The sequence below is a fragment of the Platichthys flesus genome, chromosome 17 (assembly GCF_949316205.1).
Source record: "Platichthys flesus chromosome 17, fPlaFle2.1, whole genome shotgun sequence".
NCBI lineage: Eukaryota > Metazoa > Chordata > Actinopteri > Pleuronectiformes > Pleuronectidae > Platichthys > Platichthys flesus.
The window spans coordinates 8,278,620-8,290,428 of record NC_084961.1 but is presented as its reverse complement, the minus strand read 5'-3'; the positions used below and the strand labels follow the sequence as shown (position 1 = coordinate 8,290,428).

The window sequence follows — 11,809 nt, the reverse complement described above, 5'->3', positions numbered from 1 at the left end:
TCGGTAAGTTTTTATTAAACCTTAAGTACAAACTGCAAAAGTAAAAAACTGTCAATATAACCAACATGAGACTCTCTTTCCGAGTGGAGGGAAAGGCCGAGATGCGGCACTAATAAATTAAGTCACCAGAGACCCCACTGGGAGCAAGTATTTTATACTGTAGAAAATGGAAGAAAAGAACAAAACAATAAAAACTGAGAAAACAAGACAGAAAAAAGAAAAAAAATCCCAGAATAAAATATATTGTAAGGCCATAAAAACTTGACAACCACTTTTTTTTAATGTTGAAAACACCCGACTTGGTATTTCATTAAATAGTCCTAAAACAGTTCAGTCTTCTGCGAGGGACGACAACCAACAAACTGGATTATAGGATTTTTCCTTGACAGTCACCACTGGCAAGCTCAGTGCAACATGAGTAGCTACTACATTTTTGTTGAATTTTCAGTAATGAAAATGTAAAAACCCATTTTTTTTTTGTGAACATATCTTTTTTTTTTCCCTTTTCTTTAAAAAAGTAAAGCTAAACAAACAAAACTAGGTTGGGGGGAGGGGGGGGGGCAGTCATCGGCTACTCATTATCTTCTTTCTTAGTGATATAAGCAGCACTTAAACATTTTATACACGTTTACCAGAGCAACCCTGTGAGCATCAAACTCACACGGATGAAGAAAGGGAAAATGTAAGGCTTTTTCTTCATCGAGCGCACGCCTCTGGAACTTTGTCTCTCTCTCTCTCTCTCCTCTTTTATTCCTTCCTTCCTTCCTTTCTTCCTTCCTTAACCCCAGAAAAAGGCTCAAGTATTTAAAGAAATTTACAGGATTATGTACAAAAAAAGTTGGTGTTTTGTTTGTGTTGGACTTTATCTCTCTCTCTCTTCAAAAAAAAAAAAAAAAAAATCACTCAGAATATATCTGGAAAAGGGAACAAATGCAAAAAGCCAAAAACAAAAACCCCAGAAAAGACAAAGAAAAAAAAAAACTTGGATTCAATATTTCACATTTAACACTCGTTGACTAGTGGCTCTACTCGAGATAACACATCAGATTCAACAAAGTAAAAAAAAGAAGAAAAAAAATAACACAACAATAATAATAATATAATATAATAATTAATGTTTACCGGTACAGATGAAACAAGAGGACTGGAAGAATGGAATGTTAACACGATTGCACATCTAGAACCAGAAAAGCCTGAAAAGCTTTCCTGCCCTGTGGGGCGGGGTTGCGCGAGCGAGCCGTTCGCCAACAGCAGGCGCCGCCGACCCCCCGGCTTTTACTTTTTGTGTTGTTATACAGTAATGATAACCAACAGCACCAATAAAAATGGATCTCCTCGCTGAGTATCAGGCACGGTTTTCACTCGCTAGCGAAGGAGGGATCCCTCCATGCGACCGGGGAGTGAGGTGAGCGGTGACCCCCCCACCCCCCCTCCCCTCTCTCACGTCCACCAACAAAGAGAAACATCCACAATGACGACAAAAATAAAAATACACAGAAGACTTCTCGCAAACAAAAAAATAAACTAGAAAAAACAAAGCTAAAATTCAAAATAGAACTTGAAAAAACTAAAAGCCGACCAACGATAAACCAACATCATCGTCCTTCAAGTTTTTACCTCGCGTCACCAGCACCCCTTTAAAAACAAAAACACACAATGCAGGAGCTGCATCACGACTTAAATAAAAAAAAAGAAAAGAAAGGGCTCTTCTTCCTCAGAGTGAGGACAGAGAGAAACTTTGGGCATCTACTCAATATCATTTTCATATCAGAAAATCAGGGAGTGCAGGAAAATAAGAAAGGGGGGCTGCCTGATTATTTGTCCCACTTTCACAGTCGAGTGATGCAAGATGAGAGGGGGGGGGGGCTCCAGAGGGAGGAGGTTGGAAAAGAGGGGGTGAAGGAAAAGGGTAAAGAATGGGACGTATCGAGTCTTCCTCTGAACTTAATGCTCGCGATGCAGCTGAGGGCGACATCAAGCAGGGTGGGGTTGGTGGGGGTGGGGGGGTAAAATCATCCAGAATAAAAACCAATTCTTCTTTCACACTAGTGCAAAAAAGACAACTTGTTACTTTTTCTTTTCTCACTTTCCTTTAATATAAACAAGCCTGTCGTACTAAGGGGGGAGGTGAATTTGTATTTTTTTGGGATGAGGGGATTTTCCAGAGCTCAAAGACAATCGATTTGAAATATCGGAGCGGTGGATTGATAGTGATCCTGCTTTAGGTGAAAAGAAAACATCATTGGAGACGGCGTGAAGGGGCCGGACGTGGGCCCAGCGCACGGGGGGGGGGGGGGGGGGGGGGGGGCTCAGGACACGGCTGCAGCCTTGGGGATGTGGCTGGAGGACAGACGTGACAGGGACACCTCCACAGTGGCACGCTTCCGGGGGCCCCGCTTGGCCGGTGATGGTTTGGCGGGGCTCAAGCCGAGACAGGGTTCCCCTCCTCCTCCACCTCCTCCTCCACCTCCGCTGACCACGACTGCCGCACCGACGCCTCTGCCATTTTTTAACAGGGCTCGGCCGCACACCTGGTTCACCAAACTGTTGATTTGCTCCTAGGAGGGAAAGACACAGTTTAAAGAATTAATAATGTGCATTTTGTTTGTTTTGTTGAGGCCCAGTTTAGATCCGTTACAAGAAAGCACATGAACTCTGTCATGGTGACTAATCTACGAGCAGTCTGATGTCTCCCCCAGCTGGACGCAGAGGGAACTGCACCACAGCAGAGGCGGAGCGGCAGCAGCTCACCTCGTCGTATCGGTACATCATCTTCAGGCCTCTGCAGGACTTGTGCTTCTCCACATAGCGCAGCGCACACTCCAGACAGAACACCACGTTTTCCGTCTCCTGAACCACCTGGAGACACAAAGCCAGACTCGCACGTTTATTATAGACACCAGAGACGCGGCTGGGAATTCTCCTACCACTGAGATTCTGTGGTGGGAAACATGATCAATTATTTAAACGTATGTCTTTTACTCCTATTTTATCATAAAAAGAGCAGTTTGTAAGTTTGCATCTAAAAACATTGTTATGGTGTTACATTTGATAACATTATTGCAAACTGTCTAATTCTATCATTTGGTTTTAATACTACATTTTTTTGTTTCTTCATTTGTTGTGGGTTATTGCCAGGCATAATGCAAACTTACAAAGATTGGAGTCACTATTGCATAACGTTGTTGAAGTCACAAACTTTCCTAGAAGATCAAATCTGACTGTTATCCAGTGGGACTAAAGTAAAACACCAACACCTGTCCAAACCGGCACTACAGCAAATAGGAATGCAAGTGGTCATATCTTATAACCGCAGTGTGTTAAACCCCCCCGCTCTCACCATGGACAAGTAGCAGAGATGCTGACAGATCTGGCAGCGTCTCTCTGAAGACTCCAGTGCCAGCCACTTCCCGCGGGGCTTCTTCCGGCCCTCGACCGGCCCCAGGCTGCCGTCGTGCGTGCCGTAGCGAGCAGAGGAGACCAGACCCGCCTTGTAAAGTTCCTGCCGTTGGTGCATCTCTATGTTCCTGTCGGACAAAAACGTGCACGCTAGGGTCAGACCACGCAAAATAAAACCTTTGCTATGTTTGATTTCCTCTGTGGGAGGATGTGGAGGTGACAAGTTTTCACCTGCAGATAAAATCATAGTCTTTTAAACAGTTATATCATTTTATACATAATATGCAGTAATGGGTAAGTGTGCACTCCTGGATCCTACCTGAGATCTTTGAGTAGGGAGGAGATGGTGGAGAGGAGGAGGCCGTTGTCCCTCTTGGACTCGGCCGTGGCGATCTGGTACAGTAGCTTCTCCATGGAGAAGGGTTTAGCTATGCGACGACATTTCAGGTCCTGCAAAAAAAAAAAAATCCGAACAGATCAAATTCTGGTTCTGTGATTCACCAACAGATGATTTCCTGGTGGATTTACATGTGCTATTTATTTCTAATAACAAAAACATGTTTTTTCTCCTCCACCACAAGTCATTTAATAAAAACAAATTGCCTCAATGTTTAAAACTTTTAAGTACATATGACAGATCTGCTCTAACAGTGCTGATAATAACTTAAAGTGAGTTTGCAGTGTAACTGTGGATGTCTGTTGTGACTCGTATGTATTGAAGGAATTAAGTCTATTTTTTGATTTGTGATATAGGGATATATAAATAAAACAGATTGGACTTGACTTTCTTCAGTGTTGTTTATTGTAGTTGTGTGTAAATGAAGATATGTGCTCACGGGAATGGGACGGAGGGATCACTCTCAGCTGTCGCCAGGCATGAAAATGCTCATTATTTGGAAGTATAATGCATGAATGTCATATGACTCCTGAGAGTAATCTTTGCTGTGACTATGGATATGATGGTATGGATGAAGGTTTGTGTTCTTTCATCACTATAGTGGCCATAAACCTGGCAGAGCTCTAATGAGGTCCGGGCTCGCTCCGAAGAAAGAAAATCTAAATTCACCTCCTGGGGAAACTTCCTGCTGCAATTACTCCTCAGTTCAACACGCCGGCTGATTAGAGAATCAAGCTCTATGCTCTAGGTTCTCTTTTCAATCAGCTCTACATAAATCTGAGCTTTAACTGCCAGTGTTGTGTTTGAGTGAAATCAAATAAAAAAAAACATTCTCCAGAAGCCAAACACATTGGATTTTAGATATGATATTTCCACATGTGCACATCTTCCTATATTCTCATGCTGACCTTTGCAGCCTGGTAACCCAGGTTCATCCAGTGTGGCGTGGCAAAGTGCACGGTCTCCGACACGCTGTAGCCACAGCACACCTTAGAGACGAAGGCCCCGGGGAAGCAGACCACAAACTGGCCGCTCCGCTGGACCGTGCGGTGAACCTTGATTCCTTCACGGCACAGCACCTCTGGAGAGATCTGGAGGAGGAAGAGAAGGATTTTACTTTGTACTATTTTTTGAGGCATTTTACTGACGGGACAGTGCAAGCGTGAAATGGGGAGAGAGAGAGAGAGAGAGACACAGTTCTAGGCCAGGTTTCTCATTTGATAGCATAGGGATTCAAACTTGTCGTCAATGCAAGGCAGATAAAGATGGATTTGTACAAAACAATATGATAAACAGAGAAAACACTGACCATGATGTTCTTTTCCAACATCTCTAGTCCTGGGGTACCATTGGCCTGAAGCAGTGTATGGACCACCTTGTCCAGCTTAGCCTTCTCCTCAGCAGGGACAGAATACCTGTGGGCAGAAGATGCAGAAAGAAGAATAAGTCAGAAAGGTTTTCCCAGTTGGTTCTACTGGCTTTCGATGCTTCCAAAACATTGCTTGAGAAATGCAGGCAGATTTTTCATTGTGATCTTGCAAAAGAAAATACCAGCGGATACTCACCAAATGCAATCAGCACCAGTGTGTAAATAATCGATAAATGGAAGGCGATTTTGGTCTCGAGACCAGCATGAGGTAGAAAATACCATGCCAATGTTTAGCCAGGGAATCGTCACCCCTGTGGAGGAAGAGCATTGGTCGTTACTCACTGTAGATCACACAGATGCAGCTACAAGTAACTTTCGTGGATATTTGTGTTTTAGTTTCCCATGTGTCCTCACCAGGCACAGCTCCCAGATGCCTCAGAATGGATCCAGAGTTATTGGGGAGGACAGTGAGGTTCCATCCATGTCTGAGGTAGAGATAAGACATTAAATAATCCTTTCTAGGATACTAAACAATACTGTGACAAGATAGTTGAGTCAACAGGGACAGAGGTGGAAGGTCAATGGGCGACTTACTTTGAAAATGGCTCTGACTTTCCTGTGGGGAAACCACTGCCGTGTGTACTGGTGTCCACCTTCCCACAATGCACTGCCACGTGGCTGTCTCTATGCTCCACAATGCTCCAGTACTCTTGCTGCAGGAAAGAAAGGAGAAAGAAAAGGAAAGCTGATTAGGTGAAGAATGCATGAAACACGCTGCAGGTTTCAGGTGATAATTCATCTGAGAACTGACGTCATACATTTGAAGCCAAGGCACCACAGACCAGTTTCAGTAACTGTGGTTTGATAAGAAATGATGAGCGTGCTAACCTCGACCTCCGCAGCGCCCGGCTCCTTGTTAAAGCACATGGTCATGGTGTTCCGGGCTATCCTGAAGAAGTTCGTCAAAGACACCGATTTCCCCTGAAAGCAAAAAAACATCATGAGTCATGTTGTGTTGAAGGAAACTGGGGGAATGAGAAAAAGCTCCTGACTCTATATTTATGGCCTTCACTCATGGGAAAACAAATATAAGGGATATGAATAAAGAGTGTGAATACAAATGCTAAGACAAATAGTGCTGGACACAAGTCAGGAAAACATTAGGGTCAAACGAATGCTTGTCCGTGCCCTGAAATGTATCATCTCTACACATCTCTCAATATCTTTCCACCTCTGGGCCTCCTCTATAGCTCCCACATATATTTCCACCGCCAGAGAGGTGGTGTAGTCTCTGAAGGTGGCCATAAATCTGCCTGCTCCAGCTCTGGGGATGAATGGACCCTGCTGAATGATGACCTTGCCTATTCATCCTCACAGCGACACTTTGTCTTATGTCCTTTTTTTTGTCCTTCTCATGTGAGCAGAAGCAGAGAAGAGGTTTTTTATTGAAATCACTGATATAGTTTTGGTTATTCAATAATCCACAGAGGTGTTAAATACAGCAGTTAAATAAAACAGGGTAGCAGTGACCTGGTGAGCTCGGACAAGCAGTGCTTTGGGCCAGTGAGGGGCTCACTTATCTGAGCCTTTCCGGCTGTAATTAGAGATAATTACACCCCTGACGTGCACTTTGTTCTCTGGATACAAGAAAATGAAATCTAAGATCCTCTCGGGGAGCAGCGCTGATGAAAAATGCATACAAATCTGAGTTCAGCAGAGGAGTGATGGGTCGTGTTTAGACAGGCTCGTCCCGTCCGCACGGTGATGGCCATTCACCTGTCACCGCGCTGAATGGTGCTTCTATAACTCAGACGTCTGCAGCCTGTACAGGGGTCGAGTCCGCTCAGAGTAATCTCATCTTTTCAGAAGGATTTAGTCTCCAAGTGAACTGGAGGGGGGGGAAAACAAATCTAATTGGATCCTAATTGACACTGGGAGGAGAGTTATGTAGTGTGAGAGACACAGAGACAAAGTTGTGTTAAAATCATTACTTGTCAAGATGCTGTGGCAAATCTAGAGGGTGTATGACACAACCTGGATTCCCATGTTGGCATGTGGACTAAGAACCGCCAGCCTTTGCCTACATGTGCATCTGTGGCCAGAGAAAGAGGGGCTCGGTCGAGGGTCTGGCATGTGGACAGAGCTCGAGAGGGGAGGGGGGCGGGGGGGAGAGGGTTTGCGGCGGGAGGACCGGAGATTTGAGGAAATGGCTACGAGCGACGGCTGAAGGAGAGGAGCCGTGGGGAGAGGGCTGGATCAGAGGGTGGAGAGAGCTGGAGGAAGGTGGGGTTTGGAGCCGGGGGGGAGGCGTGGCGGAGCGCGGCTGCTTTCGGGGGCTGCCTTTTCTTTGACCTACATTTCAGCCAGCCAGAATCAACACAGCTGCTCGCAGGCTGGATGGGCGGGAGCACATCGAATGAGCTCGAGTGCATACACACAAACACACGCACACACACCACACACACACCACACGTGAGAATAGTGACCACCTTATTACACACAGACACAGCAACATTCAACAACAGCACCACACGTGCAAGGTACAGAACCTGCTGTCCCTCACTCTAATCACCACAAACCAGGTCTTTAAAGGCTGCATGACACATTTACAAGTGCCGCTGCGCATAAACAGGAGTGCAAATGATTTTGGTTTGCTTTAATAGACCATAAAACTAATACGGTTAAAATGCACGATAATGTTAGTGAGAAAACTGCAGAAGAATTTCAATTGGCATCATCAACTTGCAGCACAGTAACATTGTCCCCAAGAGAAAGCCAGTTATAGCTGTAACAATTTATAGCACAGCTCAGCTCCTTTTAAAGACAGGACGCAGATCTAATGAAGCGATATCAAAACAAGCTGTTTCAGTGGTGATAGCATGGAAGTTGTAGACTGTTGATAGGTGTAGATAGAAGTGAGATGTCAATCAGGTAATTCTTGAGGAATGCCATTAACAGCTTGATGGATTGAACCGATGAAACAAAGCCTGACACAAACACAATCAAACAAGCTGCTCGTAGGTGTTTTTCTGATGACCACTCTATTCTCTGTAATGAAAAGAAGGGCGACCATGACGAGAAGGCAGACGGTTCAGTACGTGGGCATCATCCACAGACGTGTTTATAACACAATGATTAACTGTACGGCTATAAACTAATAAAGCTGCACTCAGACATGCTCTTAACTCTGGAGCTCCGCCTGACTCTCTCACGAGGGGCTGTAGGTGAGAATGCAAATGTCGGAGCGAGAAGATCCGGACTTCAGTGTTGGACGTTCAGTGATTTAGTGAAATCATCTCTAGACAGAATCTCTTGCTCTGAAAGGTAAATTCTAAACGTTTTTAAGAAACATAACAAAAAGATCCACCTAAATGTGTCTTGTGTGTGTGTTTCAAATGTGTAACAGCGAATGTCTTCTTCATCCTCACCTTGTAAATACATTTGTGCTGGTCACTGAGGACGCCCCTGTCCTCCTCCTCCCGCGGCTGCTCCTCTCCATGCTGCTTGTCCTCTTTGCCTTGTTTTTCCTGAGCGAAGAGCCGGCGCCGGCCCGCTTTGACCTGAGCCTCCAGCTCCTTCAGATGGTGATACACTCCATTGGTGCGCTGGTTCCCCGTGGGGCCTCCCACAATCCCACCCGCTAGCCCGTTCTTGGGCTCGTAGCGCGGCAGGACCAGGGCACTAGGTGCTGTGGAGTCCAAATGACCCTCCAGAGGCCCCCGGCGCCCCTCCAGCTTCTTCTTCTCCTGCAGCACCTCGAGCTGCAGCTGGAGGCGCTCGTCGGGGCTGAGCGAGTCATAGGAGAGGATGTACTGGAGGTACGCCTCCTGCAGCTTGGCCAGCCGGTCCTGCGCTGACTTAGGGATGCGCAGGAGGTCGGCCAGCTTGGTCCACTTCTTCAGGTCCATCACCTGCTGCATGCCGCCCATGTCGTTGATGAGCTGGAAAAAACGTGACAGGTCCACTTCACAGCCACCTGTGTGGAAACGGAAACACAAAGACGAGGTTACTTCAGAGAAAACGTACACAGGAAGTCATCTGTTTTCAATTTTCAAATCAAATCGAATGAAGAGGCCAGCCATCTTGGAGCATCTGCTCCTGTGGCTAAACAGGCCATTTCCTCCAGCCCACTTCACTTCATCTGAAATGGCCAGTTGAGCTATCAGCTTTTAAAATGATCTGGACCATCACTGCGCCACACACAGACACAAATTACTGTTAATGCAGATCTGATCTCCTGGGCACAGTAAAGGAAGTCATTTGGAACCGGGCCTCCTGGTTGGCTGAAGCCGCTCCGCTGTGGGTCACTGGCTGCCAGGTCTGTCTGGCCCACAGCCTCATAGCTGTACTCACACTGAGCTAATCTGCACACCGCTGTATACAAGGCTACCAGCACACGCACAACACCAGGCAGTGTAAAACCCTTCAAATTCAAAAACAAAGTATTTACTCAGTTTTTAGAAAATTCCAATATACGTTTGAACTGGGGCTGTTAAAATGTTCATAAACTGGTGACTAATGGAAAGTGACGAGGTAAACTGAAGGAAATATTGTTTGTTGCCGCCTGTCAGGCCTCTCGCCAAGTTGTTCCACACTGTTATTGTCATCTATAAAGCAGACAATACAATCATGAAGAAGCCCCTGATACAAATGAACATGATATATCTGTTTGCTGGATATTGAGGAGCTAATGTGATGAGTTTCAAACTGTTTAAACAGGCGCGAGTGGAGGACTCAGTTTACATGAGGGGTTTGATTCTCTCCCACTAAATCAATATCCTTGCTCCTCTTTGGTTTATTGTTTCATCAAATCAGTCCAGTTTTGTTTCCTTGTCTCAAGCGTCTTGTACACATGCTTATATACGCGTCTCTGTGTTGGTCTCACTCACCAATGACCGGTGGCTCGTCCATGGTAATGCCCTGAGATTTGAGGTGCTTGCGGATGCAGGCCAGACGCTGCACGTTGGGGCCCCAGCGCCGGCCCAGCATATGGACCCTCTGCACCTGTGTAACAAAACGCATCTCCTCGCTCAGCTTGCACTCGGGCCGCCAGTCTGCGGGCGGCACCACGCGGCACATGCCAGTTCCCTCGGCCTGTTCCCTCACCGCGTCCAAGTACACCAGGGGGTCCTGGAACTCCCGTGGCGCTGGCCGGAAGATGGGGACTTCGCCGAGCGCCGCCCAGCCCTCGGGCCTGCTCCTCTGGCGCTCCCACTCTTTCTCCTGCTCGTGTTCTTTCTGGCGCGACATCTCTTTCTCGCATTCCCAGTCCTTGTCGCGCTCAGCGGGACGCACCGCTGCTGGCTTGAGCTGTCCGGGGCTGTTGGTGGTTGTAAGCAGAGAGGCGGTGGTGGAGGAGGCGGACACAGAGGTTTGCTGGGGGTCTGAGGTAGTGCTGGCACGACTGGGGTTCTGTGGTTGATTCTGGCCGGCTGTGGGGGACGATGAGGAGAAGCTGCGACCGTAAGACCTGCTCTGCTGCTGTGCTTGTCGTATCAACATCAGCTTGCCGGCCGATGCCCGCTTGGGTCGCTGGTTCACCGGCTCTGTATGGGCTGCTGGTGTAGAAGGAGGGGGGGGAGTCGGAGGTGGGGTAACTTGTTTGGGAGAAGGGGGCATTTCGGATTCATGTCCATTAGAAAGTGGAGTGGTAAGGGCGGTAGCTTGCGCGGCGGCCTTCTCGTGATGTGCCACCTTCTTGCTGCTGCTGCGCGTCTCCAGAGGAGCCGGCTGGAGTTTGGCCTTCTTGGCCTCAGTGCCAGTGGTTTTGGCTTTCTGCTCTACAACACTTGTCCCCACTGAGTTGAGCACCACCTCCAGACGCCGCTTGGAGTTACGCAGTCCGTCTCGTCCTGTGCACTCCCCGTTGCTCTGCTGGAACTGCCTCTGCTCGTCCTCCTTGTTGTGCCGCAGACCATTAAGCCTCCCGTTGAGGCGGATGCCGGCTGCCGCGCTGTGCAGCCCATTGGATAGTAGCACCTGTTTGCGGGTTTTTGCATTGCTGTGGTGGGCTGGCGCCGCTGCTTTTCCTGAGTTGGCCAGCCCGTTGCTGGCTGCTGACTGGCTGTGCTGATTGTGATTGTTCGCTGACGACGGTGCCGAGGCGGCGCTGTTGTGTTTGTTGCTGCTGCTGAGTTTGGTTTTCTTGCCCAGTTCTTTCTGTTTGGCTTTGGTGTAAGTGACGTGGCCCTTGGACACGGTGGCTGTGTACTTCTTCACAGTTTTGGACGGCAGCCGGAAGTCGCGGCTCTTTCTGGCACCGCCGACACCTTGTGCGGAGCCCGCCCGCGTCAGCCCGTTCACTTTAGAGACCTGAGCGTGGGAGAGAGGAAAGATGATGCACATTCAAATGCCAGCATAGATCGTCTTATACATGAAAGTAATATAAATACTATGTGAGCAAAATTGAGTGATATGCTAAGAAGGCCTCAATTTAAAAAAAATTATCCTGTCTGATCAGATTGTAGAGTCGAAGAAAATACATTACTATTATATTATACGAAAAACCACCCACTCAGATAAAATTACACAAAACACACATATACACACCCACACGCCAAATCCAGACTGCAGCTCTGCAGTTAAACATTTGGCCAGAGCTATTTATGGAAACCTACGCTACTCATTAGGGAACAAATCAACTG

The 11,809-nt window shown here is 47.2% G+C and overlaps 1 protein-coding gene across 1 annotated transcript in view; it reads right to left on the bottom strand.

Moving 5' to 3' along the window:
- Positions 1 to 2,293: 2,293 nt before the first annotated feature.
- Positions 2,294 to 11,809, bottom strand: part of jarid2b (jumonji and AT-rich interaction domain containing 2b) — a 101,249-nt gene continuing 91,733 nt past the window's right edge. Inside the window, exons 7-18 of the mRNA XM_062410188.1 lie at positions 10,055 to 11,477; positions 8,594 to 9,141; positions 6,054 to 6,146; positions 5,760 to 5,878; positions 5,580 to 5,650; positions 5,362 to 5,476; positions 5,106 to 5,211; positions 4,705 to 4,887; positions 3,719 to 3,849; positions 3,341 to 3,527; positions 2,752 to 2,859; positions 2,294 to 2,558 (exon numbers count right to left, since the gene is read on the bottom strand). Coding sequence (XP_062266172.1) covers positions 2,310 to 2,558; positions 2,752 to 2,859; positions 3,341 to 3,527; positions 3,719 to 3,849; positions 4,705 to 4,887; positions 5,106 to 5,211; positions 5,362 to 5,476; positions 5,580 to 5,650; positions 5,760 to 5,878; positions 6,054 to 6,146; positions 8,594 to 9,141; positions 10,055 to 11,477 — 3,333 coding nt within the window. The 3' untranslated portion in view covers positions 2,294 to 2,309. The remainder of the gene's footprint in view (positions 2,559 to 2,751; positions 2,860 to 3,340; positions 3,528 to 3,718; positions 3,850 to 4,704; positions 4,888 to 5,105; positions 5,212 to 5,361; positions 5,477 to 5,579; positions 5,651 to 5,759; positions 5,879 to 6,053; positions 6,147 to 8,593; positions 9,142 to 10,054; positions 11,478 to 11,809) is intronic.